The following is a 14,020-nucleotide window of genomic DNA, read 5'->3' as shown; positions in this document are numbered from 1 at the left end:
TAAATAACATAGCGTATTATTAAATTAAATCCAAAATCTCTACTCAACATTACCACAAGAAAATCTATTTTGGTCCTAGTTTTAGGCTTGGTCCATTTTGGTTCCTATGTTTTTAACTTTGGTTCATTTTTGTTTTTCTACTTTCAAAAGGTGACCATTATTTTGGTAATTTATTTTTATTTTTACTTCATTTTTAAATGATCAAAAACTAAAACGAAATGAACCAAAGTTATTTATACAGCAACTAAAAGGAACATTATTAAAATAAATTAAACCTAAAATTAATTTATAAGTCTATTAGATTACCTTTGCACAGTAATGTCTTGCTGGATTCCAATTGATATGAGCGTAAGATTGAGGGTAGATTTCTTGACGAAGTTGTAAAATGAGAGGAGTGAGAGGACCCACAAAGCGCTTTCCATATAAGTAGGACATTGGAAGGTATGTCAATCTACAATAGCAAAACAGTGCTCCTGGATTTATACTCACTTCTGATGATCCAAACATCCAAACTTCTGGTGGCATTGGGTTTGTCCCCTCCCATTCATACACTCCCAAGATCTATATAACATCCGTATGGAATTACTCCGTTTAATACAAATTTTGAGAAAGAATGGGGTAAAACTATCTTATATGTACGCCTCTAAATTTTGGTTCCTTCAATTTATATTAGATTCTAACAGGCTCAAGTGAGTTTGGTCCGGCCCTCTCTCCAAGTATATAATTTTATAGGTTGCACCTCTCTCTTCCATACCTATTGTATAAGAGAGTCTTCTTTCTCTGCTTTTTGAAATTTTAAATCTTGCAATATTATTATCTATTTGAGTTATATTTCATATTTTCATAAAATATAATAACCATTTTAATTCACTTCTTTAATACAACAATTATGAAGATGGTGTTATGACAAAAAAGTTATAATAATAAAACTTAATCCAGGATATTTTTTTAATTCTATTAAAAGTAATAGTATACATACCCCTGTCTAAAAAAATAAATATAAGTGAATATTTAGTATAAGATTAAGGTTAAAGTGCAAATCTTAAAATCTATAAACCAAATTAAAACAAAATTTAAATTTCATTAATAAAATTATAATAATACTTTAATTAATTTATAGATTAAGTAATTAATTTAAACTCAAAACTTAAAGAATAAAAATGTAAATTCAAAATTTATTTAAAGAGAACCAAAATCTAAAGATAAAAAAAATATATATATTTTAAAAATAATATAAATAAAATTTTGTAGAAATTAAATACTATAGTACTCACGGCAAGCCAAATCTTTCCCCAAGAAGGTGTGTAAAGAGCACCTCCATGATAAAGAATCCAGTTTCTAGCTTTAACACAAGCTTCCTTATCAGCTTCTTCTCCCAACAAACGCAATGCAATGTAGTTTAGGACAGTGCAAAGCATGCAACTTTCTCCCACAATGTGTAGTCCCCATCCACCATCTTCATTCTAGTTCGGTTCAATTTGAGATTTAGGAACAAAACATAAACAAATAAATGAGGTCCAATTTCAAGATTATCATTGATGCCTGATGGATTACATCTTTTGAACTAAGTGGATAAAGGTATCAATTACAAACACAAATATAATATGTAAACTTAACTATTGACATCAAATGTAAACTTAGATAGATATACCTCCTATTTTATTCTTATTTTCTTTGTTTTAAATAAAATAAAGAAACGTGTCAAAAATATTTGGAAAAGAATAATATGAAAGTAGTTATATATATATAATATCACCTGATGATAATAAGCATAGCGAAGGATTTCCTTTTGATGCTCTTTCGAAAATATAATATCAAGATCTCCAGTGATGTACAATGCAAATACCTTTTTCTCCACAGAAAGAAAAAAGGATCGGAGGTTATTATCAATATATATATATATATATATATATATATATATATATATATATAAATAAAATGGAAATGAAGTATAATTAATTTAGAAATGGAATAAAAGGTTAGTTTTACCAGAGGAGGTAAATAGAACATAGGGCCAGCATTTTCTGCAGGCCAGTGGCCATGGTCGCTTTGTAAAGCTCCAAAGAAAGTTGCAGCTCTTTCCAATGCAATCTTTACAATTTCCTTCTCATTTCCTTTTCCTTCTTCCACTACCACTTTTGGTGTTGTTTGTTTGAAATTTTTCTCTCTTAGAAACTGCATGCCAACCCTTTTCCAAATTAATCTAAAATATATGCACCACCTATATTTAAATTCTACCAATTTTGCCAATAAAACATTTCACTAATAATAATAAACAAATTTTACTTAAAAGGGTTGTTTCCTCTGTTTAATATTAGAAAAATAACTCCAGAGGGACCACATAATTTTCAAACATTATTATTCTACTTTAAATTCTCATATAACTATTTCAAATGATAACAACCAGAGATTGTTTTCAATTAAATTGCCCAAAATGATAGAGTACTGCATTTAGAGTATTTATGAAAAAATATGTTTTCCGACAACACATGTTCTTAATTAAAATCTCATTTACAAGTGTTCATATACATCATTTTTGTTTAAAATCTCTTTCTCTTCAAATTTAGTCGTCATGAGTTTTTTTTAAGATAGATTGTCTTTTAATCTCATTTTTTAATAATACATTTTGAAAAGTAACAAAACAGCTCAAATCTTTTTAAAATGATTTTTTTTTCAAATTTTAACACTTTAAAGGATAATCCAACACACCCTTGCATAATCTAATAAAAATTGCTATATTTGTAAATCAATTGATTCAATTTGCTACCTTTGAAGACATCTCAAATAAAAAATTATTTTGGCTACCAAGAATATATATTTTGAAAAGTTAAGTTCCAGACCTACTTCTTATTCCATATTTTTAAATAATGAAATATATTATAGTGTTTTTTAGTAGATCAGAAAATTATATCACTATAATAGAAATAAGTTTAGTCTTGAGAAAATATATATCCTTGTTTTAATAACTATTCATTATTATTATTTTTATAATATTAATAACTTGCAAAAATGTCTTTTCAGTAAGCATTTATTATTTCTGGCTTACTTTTTCTGGAAAAATAATGTTTTGGAGTGATCAATTTTTAAGTAATATTCAAGGCTTTTTATAAAAAATATTAAAATCTGTTTTATGTTTTAAGATGTATTAGATTCGGGGCATATATATATATATATATATATATATATATATACACATTTGACAACAACTCAAATTCTATTTTTAAACTTGTTTTAAGATATTTTTAAATATATATAATTAAATAAACAAAAATACTTATAATATAACAAAAGTTTTTATTCTATTAATGATAGATATCGATAGACTTTTATTACTGCCTATTAATATGACTGATAGAAGTATATCGAAGTCTGTTTGTATATTATAAATAGAATCTGAAATTTTATTATCTTTTGTAAATATTTTCTTAGATTTTCTATTTTTAACAATTTTTTCATTTGCAACAACACTTTTACATTTTTCATTGTATCGAAATTTTAAATTTAAATTTTAAATGTAAAATTAAAATTATATTAAATGCAAATAAAAACATTAGAAACATAACGTAATCATTATATAAATATTTAGTCCATATGGCTTATAATTTAAATTTAGTTATTTTTGGCTTGATAAGTCATAGAAAATACTTTGGGTTGTCGGAACTATTTATAAATGTCTTTCAAAACCATAAGGTAGATTTTATCAAAACTATAAGCACTGAGGACTAAATTTGTAGGTTTTAACCCATTTTCTAAGTATAAATTATATTCATAAATAAATAAATGAAATTTTTTTATATAATAAATTAACAAAATATTTATAATGTATAGAATAATTTCGAAAGGAAAAAAACCATAAGTCCGGAATAGGAAATACCAATAATCTTCTTTGTCAACAATGCGTAATATATTTAGTACATGATCGTTTAGATTTGACTATTTTTTTTATATGTTTAGATTTGTTCGTTTAGAATTAGTTTTACAATTTTTTTTCAATTCTATCGTTTAATTTGATTACACTTATATTTCGTTACACGATTACGATCGTTTAGATTTGTTCGTTTAGATTTGGCCGATTTCTTAGATTTGACTCTCCAAATCTAAAATATTTTATTGGTACATTTAGATTTGTCTAGACCATTTTTTTTTCAAAAATCGGTACACGTTTAAATTTGACTAAACGATTTTTTTCAAAAATTTTTTGATACATGATCATTTAGATTTGTTTACACAATCAGGATGGTTTATTGATCGTTTAGATTTGGCAACAATTTTTTAAAATTTTTTTTGTTACATGATCATTTATTTTTTTTACAATATCATTTAGATTTGGCTGTTTTAATCCAAATTCAATATTCTTCATACACAATCTTTTAAATTTGGTTACTCTAATCTAAATCTAAATGATGAATAAATAGAGGAAAAGAGAAAGACGATGGAAAGAAATCGCAGCAAAAAAAAAAAGAGAAAAAGAAAAGACCATAGAAAGAAATAAGATTTGGTTACCAAATCTACGTAAAAAAGAATAAAGAGCATAAAAAATTGCACCAAAAAAAAAAAGAGAAAAGGAAGAAAAAGAGAAAAAATCATAGCAAAGAGAAAAAAAAGATGAAATGTCAAACATGAATATTTAAGAAATGATTGATTTTATGAAATTTGTTTCACGAATTCTAAATATTTTAAGAGTTTATTATATTTATAAAATTTTTTCTAAATAAATGATATTTTTTTGTCAATAAAATCATAGGGAATAAGTAAAGTTAAGTTTTAAAATTTATGAGTATTTAGCATCAAAACGTATTCAAACAATTTTTTTTTTTAAAATTTAGAACCAATATTCTCACTAATCAATTCGTGAATATGTCACTAAACATATATATCTAAAAACATAAAAAAGTACAATCGTATTTTCATTCAAATTATTTGTTATCTAATTTCCGTTTTCTAGATTTAGAAGAGACATTTATTTATTTTTAATATAACTATTCGATTAAGTGAAGAATGATAAAACTAAGGCATTATAATTTTATTTTACATAAATAAATTATGTTGAAACTATAAAATAAGTTCTAATATCTGTCATAATTGCCCAATCTGCATGTTTTTTTTAAAGCCTACAATATATTTTTAAAGTTTTAAAATGGAGACTTTTATTTTTAAACTTTGAGCAATCCTTCTAAATCGAGTTAATTTTAAATAAAGTTGATTTTTTTATAAATTTCATATCATTTATATTTTTTTATATTCTTTTTTTTTTTCTCTCTCTCTCTCTCTCTCTTTCTTCTTTCCCCTCTGATCCCTATCCCAATTTTTCTCTCCCATGCCATCCCTCTAAAAATGTGCTATCCACAACCCAAGACCTCCATTTCTAAAATTTGAAGTTAGCAAAACTCATCATTTTTATGGGGAGAAATGTTAAACATTTTAAGACCAATCTTGTGTCCAACAAATGTTTCAAGGACAGTTTTACGACAAAACAAATTAACACAAACCTTTGTTTTCTGCCGCCAGTAGTAGTCATTAAACAAGTTCTCAATGATCTTCATTTCATTTTTCTTTCAGTATGAAAATTCCAATGAACCCTCATTTCTCTCAAAACGCCCAAAACTCACAGCCTAAAAATGAAGATTACAAACCAAAATGATGGTAAAGAAGAGAAAGGTTTTGAGTTTGGATGAGTTAATAGTTCCAGGATTAAACAGGGTTGGAAAAAATGGATGATAAACGAAGCTATGTGGTAAAACGTAAAGGCCCTACCTTCGAAAGCTCGGGCGGGTATGGAGGAACAACTTTACTTAAAGAAATGGAGGGGAGACGGAGAGATGGTGAGGAGAGAAAGGGGAAAGGATGAGAAAATAAAATTAAAGTAAACGTAAATAGTAAAAATTTACCAAGCTAAATAAATTAATATAAATTTAATATCAAAATTGACACCTCATTTGTCTGTTAGTAATTTAATGGTATGTTAACACTTGCAAACACCATTTAAAAGTATTTTTTAAAATTTAAAGCCTAAATTAGAAGGTAAGTTAATACAAAACATAATTTAGGGACTAAAGAGTTCCTAAGCACTCCAAATAGATACTAATTAACCTCAAACGATAGAGACTACATCGTATTTTATTCTAAATTAAATTATATTTTAATCATGAAACAAGAAACAAATACGATTAATTTATACCTTTAAACTTTGGGATCGTAAAAGTTTAAATTCCAAACTAATATTTGTATAAATTTAAACCTTAAGCTTTGAAATTGTATCAATTTAAACTCTAAATTTGTTGTAAATGTATCAATTTAAATAATGAACTTTCACACGCATAACATAAAAAAAAAAAAAAAAAGATTTAAAATTAATATTCATTATATAAATTGATATCATTATTAATTAAAACATAAATAAAAGTTTAAAATTAATATTCATTATTTAAATCGATACAGTTATTAATTTGAAGTTTAAATGGATAAACACCTGTAATTTAAAATTTAAGTTGACACAATTATTAAAGTTTAGGATTAAAATGGATACAACAGTAAAAGTCTAGAATATAAATCTTGCGCACAAGGTAAAAAATATTAACAAGAAATTAGGAAGACAAATAATTAGGAAAAGTATTGTTTTTAGTTCAGAAGAAGAAAAAGAATATAAATGTTGCACACCATGTAAAAAGATTAACAAGAAATTAGAAAGACAAATAATTAGGAAAGGCATTGTTTTGTGTAAAAAGATTAACAAGGAATTAGAAAGACAAATAATTAGGAAAGGTATTGTTTTGTGTAAAAAGATTAACAAGAAATTAGAAAGACAAATAATTAGGAAAGGTATTGTTTTGTGTAAAAAGATTAACAAGAAATTAGAAAGACAAATAATTAGGAAAGGTATTGTTTTGTGTAAAAAAAATTAACAAGAAATTAGAAAGACAAATAATTAGGAAAGGTATTGTTTTTAATTCAGAAGAAGAAAAAGACATAAAAGGAGAAAGAAAAAGCAAAAATGAGGAAGGGAAGCATTATGAAATAGATTTTGAAACCGCATCTAGTAAACAATATGGGATTGAAGGAAGAAAACCTGAAATCTCCAAAGCAAGTCACTGCTACATTGAACATTATTTCGATTTTGGTAAAAAGATTGACGAGCAGCTTCAACTTGGGCTCGTTCCTCAGGAGTGCCTGCACTTGGATCAAATTCCCATGTTTGTCTTCCAACGAAGTTGTTAGTACTGAACAAATAATCTTCCTTTTCTCCCTTTCCCAACTTAAGTCTCCACATCCTTTCACTATATAATTAATTAATCTCTCTTCCCAAAAACACCAACTTAATTGGCTTTCCACACAAAAGGGCCTTCTTGCATATATATATATATATATATATATATATATATATATATATATATAATATGTGTGTATGTGTAATAAGTCATTTTAAAATTTGTGTCATCATCACGTTCTCTGTCATGTCATCATCAGGAAGTTCTTAAATTCACGGAACTATTATACATAGGGTTGGTTGTTGGAACGTATAGTGGAAAGTAACGGAACGGAAAGTAGTACTTTAATTTTAAGGTAGCAAAATTAAATATTATTATTTTTTTATTTTGAAAAAAAAAAGTAAATATCAAATAGGGGAATTCTCATAGATGTCAAAAAAATAATAATAATAATAATAATAAAATAAAATAAAATAAAATAGAGAACACGGTGTAGCTTTAAAGTTTTATAAATACCCAAATTGTCCCTGTTCAATTGAACTTTGCCGGTTGATTTCTTCATCCTCTTGAGTAGAAAAACGATCGGGCTACTCATCCTCCTTTTTTTATTTCTTGTCATTGGATTCCTTCATTTCTTTCACCATCTACGACCAATTGAAGATCTACATTGTTCATTTTAAGAAAAATGAGATAAAAGACGAACTCAATTGCTGAATTAAAGGTTAGATTGGAATGTACTTCAAGAATGATATACCATCATCGACTAATTTGGAGGTAGAGTCCTCAACTATGGTGACTACAATCATTTTAGTTTTCTGGGTTTTTTCTTATCCATAAAGGAAAAAACCGACATGAGTTTAGCTCAACTGACACCTGTATGTACCTGTGGACAAAAGGTTCTGATAGAAAAAATGGAAAGTGACAGGGATGATGTGTAAAAGACGGCGAGGAGGAGGTATCAATTAAGGTGCATATGCTAAGTATTTTGGAGCTACATAACTCAATACTTGGAATGTGGCAACTTATAGAAATACAAGTTATTGTGACCTAAAACCTTACATAAGTCATTACATGTTTGATTAACTGTGTTTTTACATGCAGAATGGCAAAAAGAAGAAAGAAGCAATTCACAAGACGACTTGCGTATAAGAACTCATCGATAAGCAAGAAGCCCAAGAATTCACACTGCAAGGCAAGATGCCAACACATCACGCGCACTACTACAAAATCTACTTTACTTGGCACTAGCTACTTTTACATACTTATCTTGATTTGTATAAGTTTTTAACTTGAACTTGCTCAAGAAAGTCACACAATGCCCGCAATAAATAGTAAAAGGAAGATGACATGACATTATGACATTTATTCACTCTTTCCTCAAGAATTCTTAGTTTAGGTTAAAATATAATTTTTGTTTGGTGTTTGAATCTGGTTTTTACGGAGTGATAGCGGACTATTATATAGTCCCGTATACTCCTATATATTTGAGGTTCTGACTATACTATTATATGTTTTCGGTTATACATGTATAATAAGATAACTTACAATTAGTTATAATATTACTGACTTTAGAAATCTATTTGTTAATTAGTATGTTACTATTTGTTACATGGTTTACTATGTCTTACTATCATCTCTTTTCAATTTTATTACAATGGTTGTTATTTTCTATATAGACAAAAGTTGTATGTACCTCAAAACATATATGTCTATTATAACCTACAAACTTTTATTATAACTCACATGCATATTCTATATAGTAAATCATTATAACTTTTTCAAAGTGGATGAGCTTGGGTTTACCATCGTGGTTCTCAAACGTATTGAGTATAAATTAGACTCATTTATTTTAGCCACCCAAGCAAAACAAGTATTCTATGTTCAAGATTCTTCAAATCCTGAATGGTCAGTGGTTTTAACATCTCCACAAAGAACTATTGAAGAAGATTTCTTGAAGATGAAATAAGAGATATGCTTCAAGAGTATGGTTATGGAACCATTCAAAGAATGTGCAATGTTGATACATCTAATGAGATTGATGATACAACTTCAACTTATATTAGACATGATTGTGAGGGTAGATGGGTGGAGAAGAGTATGTCATTATTTTGCTTTAAAATGTATATATGTTTAGAGTTTGTAATATAATTGATATGCTTATGGTATGCCATTACTTTGCTTTATAATGTATTTATGTTTAGAGTTCGTAATATAATTGCTATATTTATGGTATGTCATTACTTTGCTTTATTTTGTATTTATGTTTAAGTTCGTAACATAATTGCTATGCTTATGGTATGTTGACTTTGCTTACTAATGTATGTTCGTTTTTTGCAAATTCATAGATGGAGGATAGCAGTGGGGATGAAAGAGAAATTCTTCCAAAAGTAAGAAAGAAATCATTTGTTTCACGTGGGCCAATTACTATGTCTGAGTTGGCATTAGTGAGAAATTCTGGGCAAAAGTTGCCCATTCAATTTAATGAGCACGGGCAACCTATTGGAGCCACTTCTAAAAAAATACAAAGTTACATTGGTGTGTGCGTTCGGCAACAGATTCCTATCATATACAACTCTTGGAAAGAAGTTTCGAATGAGCTGAAAGATAAAATCTATGATTGTATATCGGTATGAATTCTATTATTATGTTCTTCATATAATGTAGTTTGCTTTACACCCTAAGTCCAAATACGCATTTTTTTTTGTGTAGATGTCGTTCGATTTACAACCCAATGCCAAACATTCTATATCCATGTCTGCATCAAGAAAATTTCAAACTTTCAAGACCACGTTAACTCAGAAGTGTATACTTTCGTCTAAGGATTAACCATCACTCTTGCAGTTTTCTCCTAAAATCTATTCTCATATAAATCAAGAAGATTGGGAATCGTTTGTGGATGCTAGACTAAGTGAAGAATAAGAGGTAAATAAGTTTGATTACATGTTCACTTTAATATTGTTGGTATCTACCTACAAACTAATGCGTTGTACAGGATTATAGTTGTATTCAAAGGGAAAATGTAACGACCCAACTTTCCGGACTAAGCTGAGGTCACTACCAAATACCAAAACTCGACCATTCAACATAAAATTTAAAACAGACCAGTTACGATTCATTAAAACATTAGAAACCTTACAAAAGACAGTTTCGGGCCCTATTTTAAATAAATCAAGAAAGTCACAAAATAAAAATATCAAGGCACCAGTTCAAAATCACAAGTCAAAATGTTCTGACAAAATACATAGCGGAAGCGATAAGAAAACCAGACGCGTCCATATGGCCTTCACGCATCCTTCCTGCCTCTCGTCGGTCTGCCCCTCGCTGTGCCCCTACCTGAAAAGTTAAAGAAGAGGAAAGGGTGAGTATAAACATACCCAGTAAGGGACCCACTACTGGGCCCGTTAGGGGACAACAGTTAACTTCCTATTCGGGGGTACCCTACATATCAGTCTAGTGCTCCCGAAGGATACACATATCAGTCTAGTGCTCCCGAAGGATGCACATATCAGTCTAGTGCTCCCGAAGGATGCACATATCAGTCTAGTGCCCCCGAAGGATGCACATATCAGTCTAGTGCTCCCGAAGGACGCACATATCAGTCTAGTGCTCCCGAAGGACGCACATATCAGTCTAGTGCTCCCGAAGGATGCACATATCCGTAAGGCACACAACCCCATAGATGAAGCTAACCGTTACCCCTCAGTCCAAACTAAACTGTCTACATCAATCACATCCCAACGGCATTCATATCACAGTCCCGCCATAGGCTTTATCAGTCAGATAGTATAAGTTTAAACATCTACACCCTCAGTTGCTATATGCATTACCGATTCGCACACCAATAGGGAAAACCCTAAGTCCAATCGACTAACCAACCAAAACCGGACTCACGGTCCATCCCCGTCCAAATTCCATGAACCACATCCAGACCAGTGTTTTACTACATACTGAACCGTAAGTTTAGGGTCCATCAACATAAATTCTCAATCCACAAATAGCAGTCACAGTATATTTTCATCAGACAAAATATAGTATCAGTACTTAACAGTCAACACGCATACAGATATTCAGTACAGTCACAAACGTGTAATCTCCTGTGGATTACTACGGTTTCAGCCTGGACTCGGGGTCCAGTAGTAGGAAAACCCTTACCTGAAACTCGGTTATGCCCCTCGATCGAAATCCACGCTCGACAGATCTACCTAACGAAACACGAAAGTTTTAGTTGATGACTTTAGTAGCAGTTGTTTTAAAAAGGTTATCCGTTGACTTACCCAAGGAAAGGAAGCTATCTCCAACCAGGTCTGCCGCGGAACCCGAGAACTTAAGCGTCAACTCTGTACTACCTTCAAGGGAGAAAAGTAGGGCCATATCTTAATCCAACATTCAAACTCGAATCGGACGAGGTAACATTAGGGAATTCATCAGAACAATCCTTACCGAAGACTCACCGTGACCCGGAGCGGAGGAAGGAAGGCTTAGGTGGCTTGGTGAAACAAGGAGCTCGGCTCGGCTCCACCTCGGCTCGGCTCGGCTTGGTCTCGGCTCGGCTTGGCCTCGGCTCGGCTCAACTCGGCTCGCGGCTCAGCTCACTCGGCTCGCGGCTCGGCTTACTCGGCTCGCGGCTCGTCTCGCGGCTCGGCTTACTCGGCTCGCGGCTCGGCTCGCGGCTCGGCTTACTCGGCTCGCGGCTCGACTCGCTGCTCGGCTCGCGGCTCGCTCGGCTTAGGGCTCGGCTCGGACAAGGATGGCGGCTCGGGTACGGCTCACTCTGCTCGGCTTACTCAACTCGGCTCACCCGGATTTGTGTGGCTCGGACTGGAAACGGGTTCGGGTCGGGTCAGCTTGGAACCGGGTCGGGTTGGGCGAAACGGGCAGCACGGTTCTGAGGCTTCTTTCTTCCGGCGAACGACGGCTGCGGCGATTTGCGGACGACACACGAGGGATGCGGGTGGCTGCTTCGTGGAGCGGCGACGAGCGGCGGTGGCGTTGGCTGGGATTCGACGGACGACGACGAAGAGACGGGTTGCGGCTTGCGGATGGTGGCTGCGGCGAACGTCCGGCGAGGCTACGCACACCGACGGAGATGGAGATAGGGGCAGAGGACGGAGACGGAGAGGATGGTGATGGTGGCGGAGACAAGAAGAGAACGCCGGAGAAGGAGAAAACGACAGGGGCTGGCGGCGCGGTGGAGAAGAAGAAAACGGAACGAATGAGGGGGGGGAACGGCGCGCGTAGGGTTTCTTCCTCTCCCTTTTTTTTTTTAAAATATATATATATATATATATATTTATATATTAAATTAAGAAATTAATAATAATAATAATAAAATAAAAATAAAATAATAATAATAATAATAATAATAATAATAAAGTAATAATAATAATATATTAATAATATTAATATTAAATAAATAATAAATTAATATTATGTAATACTAATGTTATTGTTATTAATTAATAATATTACTATAATATTAAATAATAATAATAATTATAATATTAATATTATAACACATAAAATAATTATTAATAATAATAATATAATAATATTATATTATTATTATATCAACTTACACCAACATTTTAGAATTCCGAATAATTTGCATAAAACGAGAAAATTTTACCTTAAATTTTCGGAGCGTTACATTCTTCCCTCCTTAGGGAACTTTCGTCCTCGAAAGTTTTATTCCTCGAACAGTTCGGGATAACGGGACCTCATGTCATCTTCACGCTCCCATGTAGCCTCTTCTACCCGGTGATTCCGCCATAAGACTTTAACCAGGGGAATTTCTTTATTCCTCAACGTCTTCACCTCTCTAGCAAGCACCTCAATGGGTTGTTCAACATAGCCCAAGTTTTCATCAATCTCTAGTGGCTCGTAATCCACCACATGGGATGGATCTGGCACGTACTTCCTCAACATAGAAACATGAAACACATCATGAACTGTCGAGAGTGATGGTGGCAACGCCAAGCGATAAGCTACAGGGCCAATCCGCTCCAGAATCTCAAACGGCCCAACAAAACGGGGACTCAACTTTCCCCTCCTTTCAAAACGCAAGACACCTTTCATAGGTGCTACCTTTAAGAACACCTTATCCCCTACCTCAAACTCAAGGTCCTTCCGCCTCACATCTGCATAACTCTTCTGCCTACTCTGAGCGGTATGCATGCGTGATCTAATCTTCTGTATCGCTTCGTTAGTAGACTGAACTAACTCAGGGCCCATCAATCTCTGCTCACCTACCTCACCCCAGCAAACCGGGGATCTACAACATTTGCCGTACAGGGCCTCAAACGGTGCCATGCCAATAGTAGCCTGATAACTGTTATTATAAGCAAATTCCATCAAATGTAGGTGGGAGTCCCAGCTACCTGGAAATTCCAATGCACACGCTCGCAACATATCCTCTAAAATCTGGTTCAGACGCTCAGTCTGACCGTCAGTCTGTGGATGGAAAGCCGTACTAAAGTCCAACCTCGTGCCCATAGCAGTCTGCAAACCCTTCCAAAATTTGGAAGTGAAACGAGCATCTCTATCAGAAACAATCGACACTGGCACTCCGTGTAATCTCACTATCTCAGACATGTACAACTGTGCCCACTTACTAGCAGTATAGGTGGATTTACCCGGAACGAAGTGCGCTGATTTAGTAAGTCTGTCCACCACAACCCAAATCACTGTAAATTCCCTCAGAGTTCTCGGTAGCCCGGTAATGAAATCCATGGACACGTTCTCCCACTTCCATTCCGGTATGCTCAAGGGTTGTAATAAACCCGCTGGTTTCTGCCTTGGTGCCTTAACCTGCTGAC

General features: G+C 32.4%; 1 protein-coding gene across 5 annotated transcripts in view; it reads right to left on the bottom strand.

Moving 5' to 3' along the window:
• The window catches only part of LOC103503335 (beta-amyrin synthase-like), a 97,005-nt gene extending 89,653 nt beyond the window's left edge, over positions 1-7,352 (bottom strand). The window contains exons 1-6 of one of the 5 annotated variants that reach the window (XM_051090042.1): positions 5,755-5,869; positions 5,490-5,612; positions 1,990-2,175; positions 1,757-1,852; positions 1,275-1,463; positions 307-561 (exon numbers count right to left, since the gene is read on the bottom strand). In XM_051090042.1, coding sequence (XP_050945999.1) covers positions 307-561; positions 1,275-1,463; positions 1,757-1,852; positions 1,990-2,175; positions 5,490-5,543 — 780 coding nt within the window. In that variant the 5' untranslated portion in view covers positions 5,544-5,612; positions 5,755-5,869. Of the gene's footprint in view, positions 1-306; positions 562-1,274; positions 1,464-1,756; positions 1,853-1,989; positions 2,176-5,489; positions 6,125-7,066 lie in introns of those variants that run through there. The other 4 variants (XM_008467500.3, XM_051090040.1, XM_051090043.1 and 1 more) reach the window with 4 other exon arrangements.
• Between the last annotated feature and the right edge of the window lie 6,668 nt (positions 7,353-14,020).

The sequence above is a fragment of the Cucumis melo genome, chromosome 9, assembly GCF_025177605.1.
Source record: "Cucumis melo cultivar AY chromosome 9, USDA_Cmelo_AY_1.0, whole genome shotgun sequence".
NCBI lineage: Eukaryota > Viridiplantae > Streptophyta > Magnoliopsida > Cucurbitales > Cucurbitaceae > Cucumis > Cucumis melo.
Note: the sequence above shows the minus strand (reverse complement) of the source record. Positions and strands in the feature narration are given on the sequence as shown.